Source organism: Pagrus major, chromosome 9 (genome assembly GCF_040436345.1).
Source record: "Pagrus major chromosome 9, Pma_NU_1.0".
In the NCBI taxonomy this organism is placed as follows: Eukaryota; Metazoa; Chordata; class Actinopteri; order Spariformes; family Sparidae; genus Pagrus; species Pagrus major.
In genome coordinates this window covers 8168706-8183534 of record NC_133223.1, presented here as the reverse complement: position 1 = coordinate 8183534, position 14829 = coordinate 8168706, and the positions used below count along the sequence as shown (strand labels likewise).

The following is a 14829-nucleotide window of genomic DNA, read 5'->3' as shown; positions in this document are numbered from 1 at the left end:
AAATTGCTTCTTTTGTCCAACCAACAGTCCAAAGCCCAAAGACTCTTCATTCACCGTCATATATGACAAAGCGAAGCAGCAAATTTTACATCTAAGGAGCTAAAAGCAGCAAATGTTTGACATTTTTGCTTAAATGTGTAATCGTTAATCAAAAATAGTTGGCAACTCATTTCATCATTCATACATACAGTATTCTCAAATATTCTCACATCATTGCAAGAGGAAAACGGATTGTGGAGGGAAAATGGCCGCTTAGTTTGATTTGCTTGCTATGTTTCTTGGGAGTATGAACTCAGACTACTGACTTGCATACAGTATATAAAGTGTGTACTGTATCGATTCAATAAGCACACAGTTTGTTTGCAAGAGAGCCAGAGGAACGAGTTCAATTCGCACATTAATAATGATTATGTTGCACTTTTGTTGATACTGAATATCCTCGTGTAAACAAACTGTTCTGTAATCGCACATTCTGGCATTTGTTTTTTGTCTAAAATGTTGCTAAAGTAAGTAATGTAAGTATTGGATTCTTTATTACCCCTGTTTTTAAATGGAATTTACTTCAGTTATGATTAATCATTCATCACTGTTTCAACATTAATGAATCAAAATAATTATTTAAAATGTGCATTCCTAGTAAGAATGGAGAAACACACATACATGTACAGAGACACAAAGACTGTAAGTTGAGTCTGATGGAGCAGAGACAGGGGGAAGGAGAGGCGACATGTTGGGTGGCGACTCGACTGCAGCAGAAGGAACTGTTCCACCCTGCTGCCATTGAATGTTCACTTCCTGTTTGTATTGACTGGGCCAGTGCTGCTCTGGTTCATTTACAATGGTGGCAGCAATGGAGGTCAACTAGCTGAGGAAATGGCTGCCATTGTAGCCTAAAGGTTTTTCACAGTTTCCTCTATTATCTCCAACAGATGTTAGAAATGCAGAGGAGGAGCACCAGTGTTTAAAATCAACTTCCATCCTCTCTTGCCATTCCAAGAGTCATTTTTCTTGTTAAGTTATCTTATATACTTGGATATATGCTAGGTCATATACTTGAAGGCGGCCATTAGAACAGTTTGTTATGTTCAGTATTGATGGTGGGGAGACACCGTTGTGCAGACAATGCCAACAATTTTTTTATGAAAATGAAATACCTAATTTTTTACAGCACTTCTGTGAACTTGAATGACCTCAGGGTCAGTAAAAGATATTAATTTGAGAGACAGGAGAAAATCTTTCCATTTTTAAGATTAAAAATAGTATCAAATACATCCATTTGCCATCTTACAACTTGCTAATGTTTTCAATTTTGCTGTTAGTTGTGTTTTTTATGTTTAAACTTTACCTGAAGGATTGTTTGAGAAAATTCCAACCACCTCTCGAAACAAATTACATAATCTCCAAAATCCTCAGGAGTCAAGCCAGGTTTCTTGTCTGAGCTCCTTAGAGCACTTTGAATACTTTCAACTTGTTATTTTTTTTCGCACGCTGATCTGCATGTTGTCTATTTGATGTTCTTAAAAAAACTGTTGCTGTTTGTGCTAACACACTGTTAACCATCCAGAGAGCAGAGCAACAGCTCAACACTGCTGCTGTCACAGGCAGCCAATCAGCGGCCTGTTTGGTACGGTGACTTTTAATTCTTGTGGCTGCTGACAGTTTGGTGACTGATCGTTACTGATCACTTTTACTTCACTACAACCAATCACTGAACAGTAGTGGAAGAAGTATTCAGATCCTTTACCAAGGGAAAAGTACCAGTACAACAATCTAAAAGTGCTTCATTCAAAAACCTTGCTTAAGTAAAAGTATAGAGGTATTAACAGCAAAATGTACTTTAAATATCAAAAGTAGAGGCACTCATTCTGCAGAAGAATGGCCCATATGACTGATATATTATGACATTATTAGATTGTTGAACACTGATGCCTCAATTTCCAAAATGAACTCTGTTCTTGTAGCTGCTCATGGCGGAGCTAGTCTTAACTGGTAGAGTTGTCCACTGGTTCCCAAACTTCTTCCAAACATCGATAGATAAATCTGAACAGTCATGAGATGATAAATGGGACAGGAGAGAGAAAAGAAGAATTTCTGCTTCAAACCTAAATTCATTTAGTGAAATATTTTTTCATGAAATATTGAATAATCTGACCTCTTTTGGTCTCAAACCTGCTCGAGACTAACAGCGCCCAGTCGTTCCAGGGACAATAGAAAATGTGTTTGGGATGGGCAGAGTTTCCCTGGGATGCCTCTGGGACCAGAGGGATTCTTGTGTGTATGTATGAATAACTATCACTTAGTAAATGACAAACTGAACCAAGTGCTGTCTATAACGGAGTACATCTTCTCAGGTCACCTTATTGATGGTTACAACCAAGTTTCTACGTCATATTTAAAATCATACTTGCATATTCAAATCTGCAAAGAGTGTGACTAAATTCCAGCCCTCCTCTCACTCCTCCTCCTGCGACTGCTGAAATGTTACTGCGCAAATCCCTGAATCAGTCCCACAGTCTGTTTTTCTCTAAGTGACTACTGACCTTAAAGAAACATGAAGCTTAAAAGCATGAGGCAACTGTCACACTGAAGTTATGCAGATAATCCAGGCATGTAAGACGCAGAGCAAAGGGCCTCCAATCAACAAACACCCAATAAACAGCAGGTCCTTGGCTGATAAGTTGGAATCGATTTGGCTTGGCCCCACAGCTTCTCCCTGCGGGGGCAGCCTCATAACTTAACTGGAGCGGGGAGGATTTCTTCATCGTTCTGTGCATTGGCTTGAGCTGAGCATTCTTCACATGCCGAGCTCCATCACAGGGCCTGTCCTCGAGCCGTTTAACCACTGGTGTACCAAATCTAAACTGCACCAGCTGCATTTTGTGATGAAACGCTGAGATTAAATTCCTAAATTTCATTTTAGGCTCATTCACTTTACTTGGAGTCATTTCCAGGACGCAGGGAAGCACGATATGATAACCGATAAATACCTAATACCTCATGGCTGATATCAATAAGACAACCGATAATTTCACTTTTTTGTTTGTTATAAAGAAGCGTAGTTGTCCGCCCACACAGGCAACAACAAGTTTGTCTCTCATCTACACTGCCTGGCTCTACCCAGGTGCAGCAGTTTAATGTCATGAGCATGACGACAGCAATTTTCGACCTGGCAATTTTCCCCCAGGATATCCAACATAGATATTTTTCAAGGTAGTGCATCGAAGTTAGAAATTCCAGTATCGTGACAACACTGATCCAAACTAATACATTTTTGTTGAAAAACACATAACTTTTGCTATGTTTCTGGCTGGTGTCCACACTACTCCGGCTTCTGGAAACACTGCTGCCCTGTATTAGTTTGAAAACTTTTTAGTCAGACTTTTAAGTCTGGGCGTGTACAGACGGAGACTTTTGGAAATGATGATGGAGACACCCCCATTCGCTTCCTGATTGAGTCTTATTAGTCACAACATGTTATTGCATGGTTCGTCGCACCGCAAACAAGTGAGTTTACCCTTTTCTGGAAAACATAAGAAAGCAAAGACATCAGCCTTGATGACCATTAGTTAATCTAACATAGATAACTAATTACAAGTGTCGCTGACCTAGCTGTCTACAGGAAGCCAGCTATTGAGGTTTTTTATTATTTAGTTATCAGCCATACATGGAGTGCTGGGTTACGGTTGAGGCTAGGATGAACGACTGCCTGCTGGGAGAATTTTATCAATTAAGTTGTGGTTCTAGAGGAATGGCTAGAAAACTTTTGAATCTCCAGATTAGTCCTGATCAACCTCAGTGAATGACTAAGAAAAATGAGGATGCCCATGAAGGAAGCATGTACGTGTAATGATGTGATCCGAGTGATGCAGGCAGGTAAATACATTGGCAACTAGTCAAAAATACAGTCTTTCCCATTCATCTTCAGTGAATCCTGAACCAGGATAAATCTCTGCAGTGTCACATCATTTAATAAGCTTTCAGTGGACTTCCTGGTTCATATTTCGTCTTACAATCATACATTGTAGCAACAAATCCACACCGACACAACCCTCCTTGCATTGTTTTTGGTACCGTCTGATTGAAAGTGCCCTTAGTTTCAGCCCCAATGCAACGTCAAGGTGGCACATGATGAATTTTCTTCCCCTTATGTAACAGGTGCAATGAATTGTAGTCGTGCACACTTATACACTTTCAGTGTTTAACAGCACAAATTTAACTCCTTGCAGATGAAACTTTCACAACTTAAGTTTTAAATATGGGAGACGGATAAAATAAAAGTTTGGAGATATAATGTTGCGGTTTGACGTCAACTCTCCTTCAGCTCAAGGGAAGTGAAGTGACCCCTGATTAACAGCGTCCACATGATGCCTTTACTCAGTGATTTCTGAGGCTTATGGGTGAGTGGACAGGAGGCCCTCACTTCCCATGGAAATACTCTTCTCTGGAGACATTCGATGGCGCTCTCGCATTCCTCCAGCGGGACAGAGGGAGTGAACATCCAAACAGCCCAGTTGGGAAACCCACCTGATGTTTCGACATTTCAACGCTCAGTTGCGCGTTACGTAACTGCAGCACTGTACACTTGGAAGGGAAGACTTGTATTGTATTGCATCTAAGAGTGTACGGCACTCCTGACTGCTTTCATTAAAAATTCCTGACTGAAAGAGGCAGAGCAGCTTCAGACATCTGAGTGAAGTGGCTTTCACAGCAACAGGCAAAACTTGCCAAGACACACACAATAGTAACATATTCATACACACTACAATATATCCTCTGTCTCTCTGCTTCTTGTCAATGTCTCACACATTCACAAAGCAGTAGTGTAAAATATACTGGCACAATATGCTGCAGTACAAGAATGTGACAAATAGAAATGAAGAATAAACCACAATAGCAACTTTATCTAACCAGTTATGATTCCTAAATGTCACTAATTTTGTTTGTATGGAAGTGAAATTAAATTTAATCCATCAACACTGAGAGAAGTCTCAACTGCTTCCTGTGAATTTTAAAATGAAATTCCAGTATTTTTAAACCAGAGCCCTATCTCTTACGTATTTTGGTGATCCTGGCACTGCTGCGATAGCTGCAACATAATCCTTCACCACTCACAGGCTGAGGTTGTGATTGTAAGTGTTTGACAACATTACTTAAACGATTCCTCCAGAGAGAGACCTTTTTGTTAAATCGAAAATTAATTCTCTCCTCACTCAACTCGACTCCAATTCTGTCTTCTTGCAACAATAACTCACCTCTCGTGAGATTTCAGAGCGAGACTTCTCCATAGCATTGACCCACTGGAACAATTCTAAAACTTTTGCTAAGTATGAATCATTTTTACACCAAAACATGTAAAACGTACAGCCCAGGTTTAAAATACCAGAATTCGCCTTTAATGAGTTTGCAGCCATCGTAAATTTTCTGGAAATTCAACTGAGACTACATTTATGGATAAAAATACACCGTTGAGAATAATGTTTGTGGCTAATCAAGTGAAAATCTGTCTTGCTCACTGATTTACAATGTTGCCGGCAAGTCACTAATACACAGGGTTCATACAGCTTTATTCAAGCACTTTCAAGCCACCTAAACCAAAAATGTCTAGACTATCATTACATCTAAATTTAAGTTCAGATAAAAGTTTAAGGAATTACTTAAAACCCACAGAAATCAATCAGTCACTTTTTTTATTTTAACAGCTGTTCATATTAACTTTAAATGGAAGTATTGATCACGATAACTTAATGCTCACTAACTTCAAAGCCAGGAGACAACACAAATATGACGACGGGCTTTCAAATTACGAGAGATTTCTGGTTTACACAAGTGATTATTCAGAAAATTAAGCTTTTTTTCAAGCAGTATTATTGAATTCAAGCATACACCTAACCTTGAAAACATTATGGTTGAAATTAAGCATTTTCCAAACTTTCAAGACTTTTTAAGAACCCTGTATTAGAACTTACAGAACAGAACAGATATTAAATCATACAAGTAAAAATACTCTAAGAAATGTAAACCATCCAAGGCATGTTTCCAGGCCCAGGACAGGACCACACACTCCTACAGGAAACAGTTAAGATACCAACTCATAAACACACACACGTACAATCACACACATTCCCACTGGCTCACCTGGTCACAGCCGGCGTTGACCAGCTCTTGAAGCATCTGCCTGTTGACTTCCCCGGCGCCCGCAGGGTGTCCTGACCCGGAGGATGGACCCGACTCATTGGCAAAGGGCATGAGGGACTTGCGGATTTCCCGCAAGGCATTCTGGTAGTTGTTGAACTTCTGCGGTGGTCGGAGCTGTTGCTGTCGACTGGCTGTGTCTTTCCCGCTTTTGCAGTCGGCCCCTCTGCCGCCCTCTGTCCGGGAGCTGCTCCCGTGCAGCGCCTGGCTCACCAGCTTGGCCGGCTGCTTCAGACCCTCCTTGATCTCCTGAAGTCTCTGGCGTGTGTTGCCCACATACGGGGCAGCTGGGAAAGTCTTGGGCCTCATGGCCTCAGTGCCCAGCGCAGGCACCTACTCTAAAAGGGAATCGCACACAACTGGCCCTCACCCCCTACACCCTCCAAAAGATCCCTTTCAAGCTGGCTGACCTAAATAGATAAAGATTCTCCAGGAGCACAGATCGGAGGCACAGATGTGGGAGTCCTCCCCTGTATCCCTTATTTGTTTGCCTCTCTCTTTGTGTTTGTGATTCCTGCCGATGCTGGTGGGCTGGATGAAGGTGAAGTGTGGTACTACAGGCATTCCATGGTGTGGCTTTCAAGGCTCAGGTTCCAGCTTATTCCAGGAAATGCAGCTGGTCACGAGGGCATCACGGAGCCAAACCATGATGCTGCCAATCTTCGCCTGTGGAGGAAGATATGGAGTTAGAGCATGGAGTCTGTGGTCATGCATAGTGGGCATGTTTTTCTTCTTTTCTAAAATTAAAGCAAGAGCTGGGCAGTTTACATTTTAAGCACAGGAGAGTTGTTCTTTTAATTAAAAAGAACAAATATGTGGAAATGCACCAGAATTAGAGAGGACACCATGACAGGTTGAAAAACTCAAAGAATTACAGACATTCTGCTGTGATAGAAGCTAAAAGGATGAGGAATTTTAAATATGTTGGCAATTCAAAGACTGAATTCCTACTTTTAACACTCACATGTTGATGATATCAGTGCAGCAGGGTATAGATCAAAATACCAATATAGATGTGTCACACTGTTTAAAATTCATGTAAGCATCATATACAGTGGAGATTTTGAGTGGCTTTTCACTGTCCTCTTTAATGCCAACAAGTATTAAAAGGTCACTGGGATACAGTAGACATGCTCAGTTGTCATCAACCTGATAGCATAACCGTCTATGTCAAAAAATTCAAAACAAAATGTCTTGATTTTCAGTAATGTTTACAAAATATGACAAACATCACATGAAACCAGTTTGAGACCAGTTTAACCTGAGTCAGATTCAGTATTAGTACTGGCGCATACCTAATGCATAATTCAGGAATGCTATGGGTCATGAAACACCACCTGGCCCCCCCCCCTCCACACCCCATCAATGCATAGCTGCGGTTGCGAGAGTCAGCCCCCGTCACTGCATACTTGTGCTACGTGGTCATCGGTAAACACCCATGTGAGAGCGCAGGGCTCCAGCGTGGGGTCAAAACAAGTCAGCGGTCCTCCCTGCCTCAGCCTCTCTGCCTGTGATGCTCCCCTGTGATCAGACATTTAACACCATTTGACAGTCTTATCTGCAGGAACATACTCCGCATTCTACTACAACAGCATTACTCCTCAGGGGCAGATGGGATGACGTTTGGAGTAAATGCACATGTTACTGTCAGGAGGCTCACGTGAGGAGCCGCAGTTCAGTGTCAAACACTTATATCTGGGGCGACGGAATGAGATGTGAGGTGTTAGGAAGGTTTTTGCTGCAATCAATACAGAAGAAGATACGACAAGGAGAAATGATATTAAGGATAATAACCACAACAATTGCATCAAAGACTGACCGACTCTGGCACAAGCTACACTAGCTACACTAAAACTGCTGATCGCCACTATTCAGCATCTTTACCATCATCACTCAGACTATTAAAAACTGACGAAGATTCAGTGTATCCCGTAGGAATTTAATGCTGCCTGGATGGAAAAGATGTCGACCATCCTGGGATAATAAAACTCCCCAGTGACAGAAACACGGATGAAAATAAGACTGTGAATCTACAGCCACGTTAGCAGTTCTGAGGCTTTACTTAGGGACAGAGATGCTTTGAGCTAAATGCTAACATGCTCACAATGTTAGCATGCTTATGTTTAGAAGGGATAATATCTATCATGTTCCCCATCTTATTTTTGCCCTTTTAATAGGCATTAAAAACAAGCAGAGCAAGTAGAGGTGGACTCTTGTGTTTACATCACTGGTGCTTGGTGCTCACACTCAGTCATAGTTGATGGACAGTGTTTACCAGATGGTCAACCTTTAATGACCCAGATACTACAGAATTATTGTATACATGTATATATATGTATATGTATAAAGGTTTATATCCTAAATAACTGTATATATGTTCTCTGTGTAGCATAAAGGAGTTACAAACTTTCAGTTCATTACGTAACCCTGTGTTGCAAAATGATAGATAAATCAAATTGAACCTTGAATTTATTTCATGGCAATTAATCCAGCAGTTGTCGAGACATTTCACCGATACAAAAAATGTCAACCTGCCAGTGGCGCAACAGGAGAAGTCAGAGGGCAAACAATTTCAATAGGATTCATCTTCTGGAGAACATGAAAGTATGCACAAAATTAAACAGCAGTCCGTCCAGGGCTGAGTTATATGGCCTTAAAAAAAATTGCAATATTTTTAGGCAAAAAAAACAATCAGATATCACAATATCTATGACCTAATACCATGAATAATGTTGTTATTATAGTGTGGGGTTGACTATTGGTACTAGCTACAAAAAATACTAAAAACAATAAGATTTTTGATTAATAATCATCAACAATGTGGATGATAATGACTGAGTGGGTAAAGACACGTATTAGAACAAGTAGAACAGTCTGGTAAGTTCAGAAAATGATATCACTTCACGGTAATGACCATATATAGTCTCATATCGCGATATAATATAAATATTTTGCCCAGTCTTAAACTCATTGAATAGTTGTATAGGTTTCTGAGTTGGACCAACAGACTGACATTGCCGTACAGCCATTCCTTAAGTGTGGTGAATAGGGAGAACAGCAAAAAAATATATTGCCCATTAAAGTTTTTCCAATGTCATGTTAAATTTATCAATGTGTCAGAGGCAGTGTCAATACCACACCTGGAAGAACAGATGATTAAAGGGGAGGATTTCATATTTGCATTCACTTTCCCTTTCTTTACATTTGACTTTCTTCTCCCTACGACAGAGGAGCCTGAAACTGACAGGCAGGTTACTTTCCTGTCTAACTGAGCAGCTCAAGCTTCAGATATCTTTGTCAGCCAAAGAAGAGAAAGAGAAGATTTCAGTTTGGCTGGCAGGTGATGTCTGGGCTCCAGATACCAATCTGGTTTGTTACCTACATGGAAATATTGCCAGACACAGCCTTTTGGCAGGTTTCAACATGGGTGTGCTTTTAAAATCTTGACTACTATTCAACCATTTTGTAAAGCATGAATCAACCTTTAATTGATCTGGTTGTATTACAAAGAGTCTGACTGGCAGGTTGATTAGTAAAAGAAATGTAGCTGATTGTGTGAGCAACTATTATCTTGACACATAACATAACTGATGACTTGAAGGCGTTTCCTCTATTTCAGGACACTTCTCATGCTTATACCATTCCCATGTACTTCAGACATAAAGACTAGCTGTGCTCAGTCATTTTTAAAATTAGTCATTTTAACCCATGACTGTGTTTGCTTCAGCAGTGAGAATTAGCTGAACTGAAGTGCAGTGATGGTTGGTCTTAATTATACCAGCGGCACAATGTCCTGGGTCAATCAAGAATCTAGTCCAGTGATTTGGATACAACTTTCTCCAGAAATGTATCATTGCTATAGTAACTAGCAGTTTAACATTAATTGTACACTGATTTAAAAGGGCTGTTTATCTGATGACTGGAAGAAGGTTAAGCGTCCTCCTGTTATAGATTGAATCATCGTAACTTCATGTGAACAACAAAAGTCACGTACAGGTAGACATCAGACAATTAATTTGCATTATGGTGACATCAAATTTTGGAACCGAAAGTCATTCAATGTTGCTGGCTGCAAGCTAAATCTAAGAAAAAAAATAATGCTCTGTGTAGACACCAAATGCATCATTGAACAGTTTAAATCCTTTGGGTTTTTGTTTTTGTTTTTTTTGTTTGTTTTTTTTTTTTTGGGGGGGGGGGGGGGGGGGGGGGGGGGTCAATTCTGGATGAATTCAGAAACTATATAATTCCAACATTTAAGTGTTTTCTCATCTCTGGTTCACACCTCTGACAGGCTTCTTCTTTCTTAGCAACTGACAGTTGAAGCTCATGGATTTTGTGGTATTTAGTGCTTTCCACCTATTTGTCAAACTGACATGGGTCATAACATAGACCAACTAGAATGGCACTCAGTAGAGCGTATACCTATACCAAGGTCCTACAGTCCCCTTTAATTCAATCACTCAAACTCGACAGCCCTGTATCACTCTAAATTCTATACCACCCATAACTGCTGAACCATAATTTAAGCTCACTGGATCTCGGATCCGCATCATACTGTACTCACTCATATATACCAGCCACCTAAATACGCTTCATTATTCCCTGAGAAAATAATGGAAATGTCAAAAAACACCCTATCTTGCAATATTAATGAAACAGAGTAAAAATTCTTGGATCCGTCCCTTTAACCAGATCAGCACCAAAAGTTAATGGGTTTTATTATGAGCTGAGACCCATACTCCATCCAAGTCTCATAGAAATCCACTCAGTAGTTTTTGTATAATCTGCAGCCCAACCAACACGGGTGAAAACATAACCTCTGTGTGTCTGTGTTAAGGACCACTGAGGATATCTTTAATAGAAAACTTTCAAATGGGAATGTACAGTGGGGAAAAAATACTGTTTTATGTGATGTTTGCATTCACTTACCAAGTTGTTAAATTCTGTATTTAGATTTAAAAATTACTTTCTTATTAATATTGTGATAATGATCTCAACTATATTGCCCAGAGCTACTTTCCAGGAGATGCAGAACAGAACTGGGATCATGGCATTCACACCAAAGGATCCAAACATAAGAAGCTGTTGAACTACACCCGCACCCACCCCCTCCCTGGCAGACTTCATCCCTTTGGGCAATTTCTAAGAAAGACACAGCCCTCACTGTTTGGACAGATAAAACTTTGTATAGACAAAAACATGTTTTTTGTTTTGTTTTTTTTTATATTGGTGGGTGGTGGGGTAGGGCGGGGCCAAGTGTGCCAAGCTGTATGAATGTTGCCCCATCTCTTGGATCTCTTGCCTCCATTCCTGTGATGCTTTAGGCACCATGTCTGACCAATGAGCATTCCATTCCACAAGTAACTACAAGTAAACTCATCGTACTGTTGAATCATGAGACAGACTATGCTGACCAAAATAAACCCAAAAAAACAAGAATTATGGATGATCTCTGTCTGGAAACTGGCTTTAGGGGGGTGTTGGGGCAGGTCTTTCTTTTTTTTTTTTTACCAGAATGAAAATGTGAAAAGACATTGCAAATTTCAACTCATACACACAGCCAAAAACGCATTGCATTCTTCCATACTTAACCCTAACCTTCATCAATTCATACCGAAGCCTTATCTCCTTAACCTCTGACTTTAAACAGGACCACATTCCACCTGAAATGGGCAGAAACGTTCCGCAAAAATATCCACACTTCATGCCAAGAAATGTACTCCATCTTCATCAAGTCTTAAAATCTTGTACTTGTAAAACGTCTGCAAGTGGGTCAAGACATTATACTTGTTTTGACAATTTTCCCAAAAACAGTGAGGGTTTTCATATGAATGTCCATTTAAAAACACCATGAAACAGGGAAACAAGTTAAATAACCTTCAACAGACCAACTGAATGAAAATCATTTTGCAGGTTTCTCTGCCTGCAAAATAATGATGACCTGCAGGTTCCTCAAAAGACAACTCCATATTCTTCTAGACTTCAAGAAAACTCCGACTTCACTCAAATGAAAGGGAAAGGGGATGCCAGTTTTGGGTTGTGTCTTCATGGACAGATCTTCAAGCCCATCAAACTGTCTTGTGCAGGTGAGTCATCCCACCCACCTCAGCTCAACTCTGACTTCCTCCTCTTTTCCAAAATTGTACTGTTTTTTTTCCCCCATTCTGACAAGATGTTGGAGATGAAATCTGAGGAAATGTGTTTTGAGATCTGGGTCAGCCAATATTCAACACAGAATGCTCTGTAACATTCACAAATCACAGATCATATCTAACCCTTCCTGGCTGCTGCCAGACATTATCAGTCTTGCCCTGATAATATCTACTCTGCTTGACAGATCTGATGTAGCGTCTCTGCTGTATTCGGGAGATAATGGGCAAGAGGGGAAAGAAATGAGCTTCCCAAAGGGCAACTGTGAAGCTGGTGTAGCCTACAGATATGATATACAAATGAGATGAGGGAAAAGCTAGTGGCATGGACTGCAGCTCACACATTCTTCGAGACAAAGTGGAAAATTGCAGAAAACTCATTGCCGTTGAGAGAGAGAGCATGTGTCAGTATGAGAGACACAGAAAGAGAGAGAGTCCTCCAGTGTATAGACTTAGAATTCTCCTCATGTGTGAGTAGATTTTAAAACAGGTAGAATTGTAGAAACATTTCATTCTGAACCCAGTTTAACAGGAAAGAAGGTAAATCCACCTTCAACATCCCTTATTAAACCTACCAGTGATGATAGACTGACACTATACCTGCATAGTTCTATAGTGTAGAGCTGCAGTGGTTAAACAATTACTTGTCAATTATTCAATTAATTGCACACTATTTTGATAATCAATCAATGGGTTTGTGTATTTTTTAAAGAAATAAAGCTCCTTAAATGTGAATATTTTCTGGTTTCTTTCCTCCTCTATGACTGTAAACTGAATATCTTTAGGTTGCCAACAAAACAAGACATTTGAGGACGCCTTTTTTGGCTTTCAGAAACACAGATCAACATTTTTGACAATTTTCTGACATATTATCAACCAAATACCAAATCAATTAATCAAGAAAATAATCAATAATCACAATAATCGTTAGTGCAACCCTTCTACAGTACATGGAGTTCACTGAACTGCAGAAACAGACACACATGCACATCAGATTCAACCCAGGCTTTGGCACAGATTACATCCACAAGTGTCTGTCTCATCTCCAATATCACCACACGTCTTTGTTATCTCTCCACCTGTTTGGTTTGTTGAATTTTCTAGTTTACCTGCTGGTGTACAATAAAACACACAGCACAGCTTAAATGACCACAACCAACATCTGCCAGCATCTGGCTGGTGATTTCCCACTACAGTCATCCCTGTGGTTCTTTCCTGACAGATGCCTCAGTGCTGCCTGACAGAATGAAATCCAGCTGTGGCCTCATACCTGACAACATACTGTTGCACCACCACAACATAAGGCCTAATTGTTTAAAAAGTGCGACCTCTCACATTATGAAACACATGGACAGGAACATTAAGTGTCTACATAAAACTGTGTTATGATTTGGTGTGCATAACTTGGGACTGATCAGGATTTTCTGAAGGCACCATATCCATGCTGTCAGGCTGAACACCTGAACTGATAACACCAAAAACAGCTTGTAGTAAATGTAGTACGAGTCTGTCAATCAGAGAGAGACATTGTGTGTTAGAGCATAGTAGTAGCACACCTGAATGAAACACATGGGTGCATCAGTGCCTAACTATGCAGACTTCTAGCCTTGATTAAAACATTGATCTGCATACATCCTGGGAACTTTTGTACTTTTAGCCCTGTTTATCCAAAAAAAAGAAGAAAAAAAAGATCCAGGGTTTGTTTGGAGATATCTATGTCTCTTTGCAGCTTGTTTTTAACCATGTCACAACTGTATGGTTATTACAGAGCTGTGCATGCAGTGTTGCTCTACAAAAACATTAAAATGAGTGCAGGGTGTTGTGATACATCAAATCTACGTACAGCTGGAGAGCTCCTGGATCCCATTTGCTATAACTCAGTGGTCCCCAACATGGAGATAGAGGTCCTTCAGTTGGGGTCTGAAGCAAAAACTTTGCATTTTCAACATAACTAGCCCTTACCTAGCACACCACCATTGGATACTGTATAAAACAGACTGTTCTGTTGACCCTCCACATTTGTGCCAAAGCTTTAAAACCGTTACAAAATGGTGTCTGTGTAGTTTACAGTCTCTGCCTGGGGGCCATGGACATGAAGCCGTTGAGAGAGCCGTGTTTTAACGTCCTGTGGCCTTCACAAGTGTACCCAGGCTGGGGCTGGGGGCTGCGAGGAGCTCCACATTCCTCTGCAGAGAGAACTGAGGTTCTCCTGTTAGACCCAAAGAGGTTCAAAGTGAGAGGAAAAGAACATTCCCTTCTCCATACCCCTCACTTTAACACACCCGTGACGGAACTTTTTCCTCAGCAACAAGTCGTGGAAATAAATTACAGCACCACTCCCCTCCCCAAAAAAGTAAGTCTCAACTTACCATGTGATAGAAGCAGTAAGAATAACTCAGATTGGAGAGTAAATCCCGTCAAACGACAACTTTTAAAGTTCCTTTCTCGGTTACCGAGCGCGTCGACGGAGCTGAAGAGCTCAGTGAAG

General features: G+C 40.5%; 1 protein-coding gene across 1 annotated transcript in view; it reads right to left on the bottom strand.

The window, feature by feature from the left end:
* Window positions 1-14829, bottom strand: part of lats2 (large tumor suppressor kinase 2) — a 35760-nt gene extending 20931 nt beyond the window's left edge. Inside the window, exons 1-2 of the mRNA XM_073473552.1 lie at window positions 14711-14829; window positions 6136-6858 (exon numbers count right to left, since the gene is read on the bottom strand). Of these exons, the coding sequence (XP_073329653.1) occupies window positions 6136-6501 (366 nt within the window). The 5' untranslated portion in view covers window positions 6502-6858; window positions 14711-14829. The remainder of the gene's footprint in view (window positions 1-6135; window positions 6859-14710) is intronic.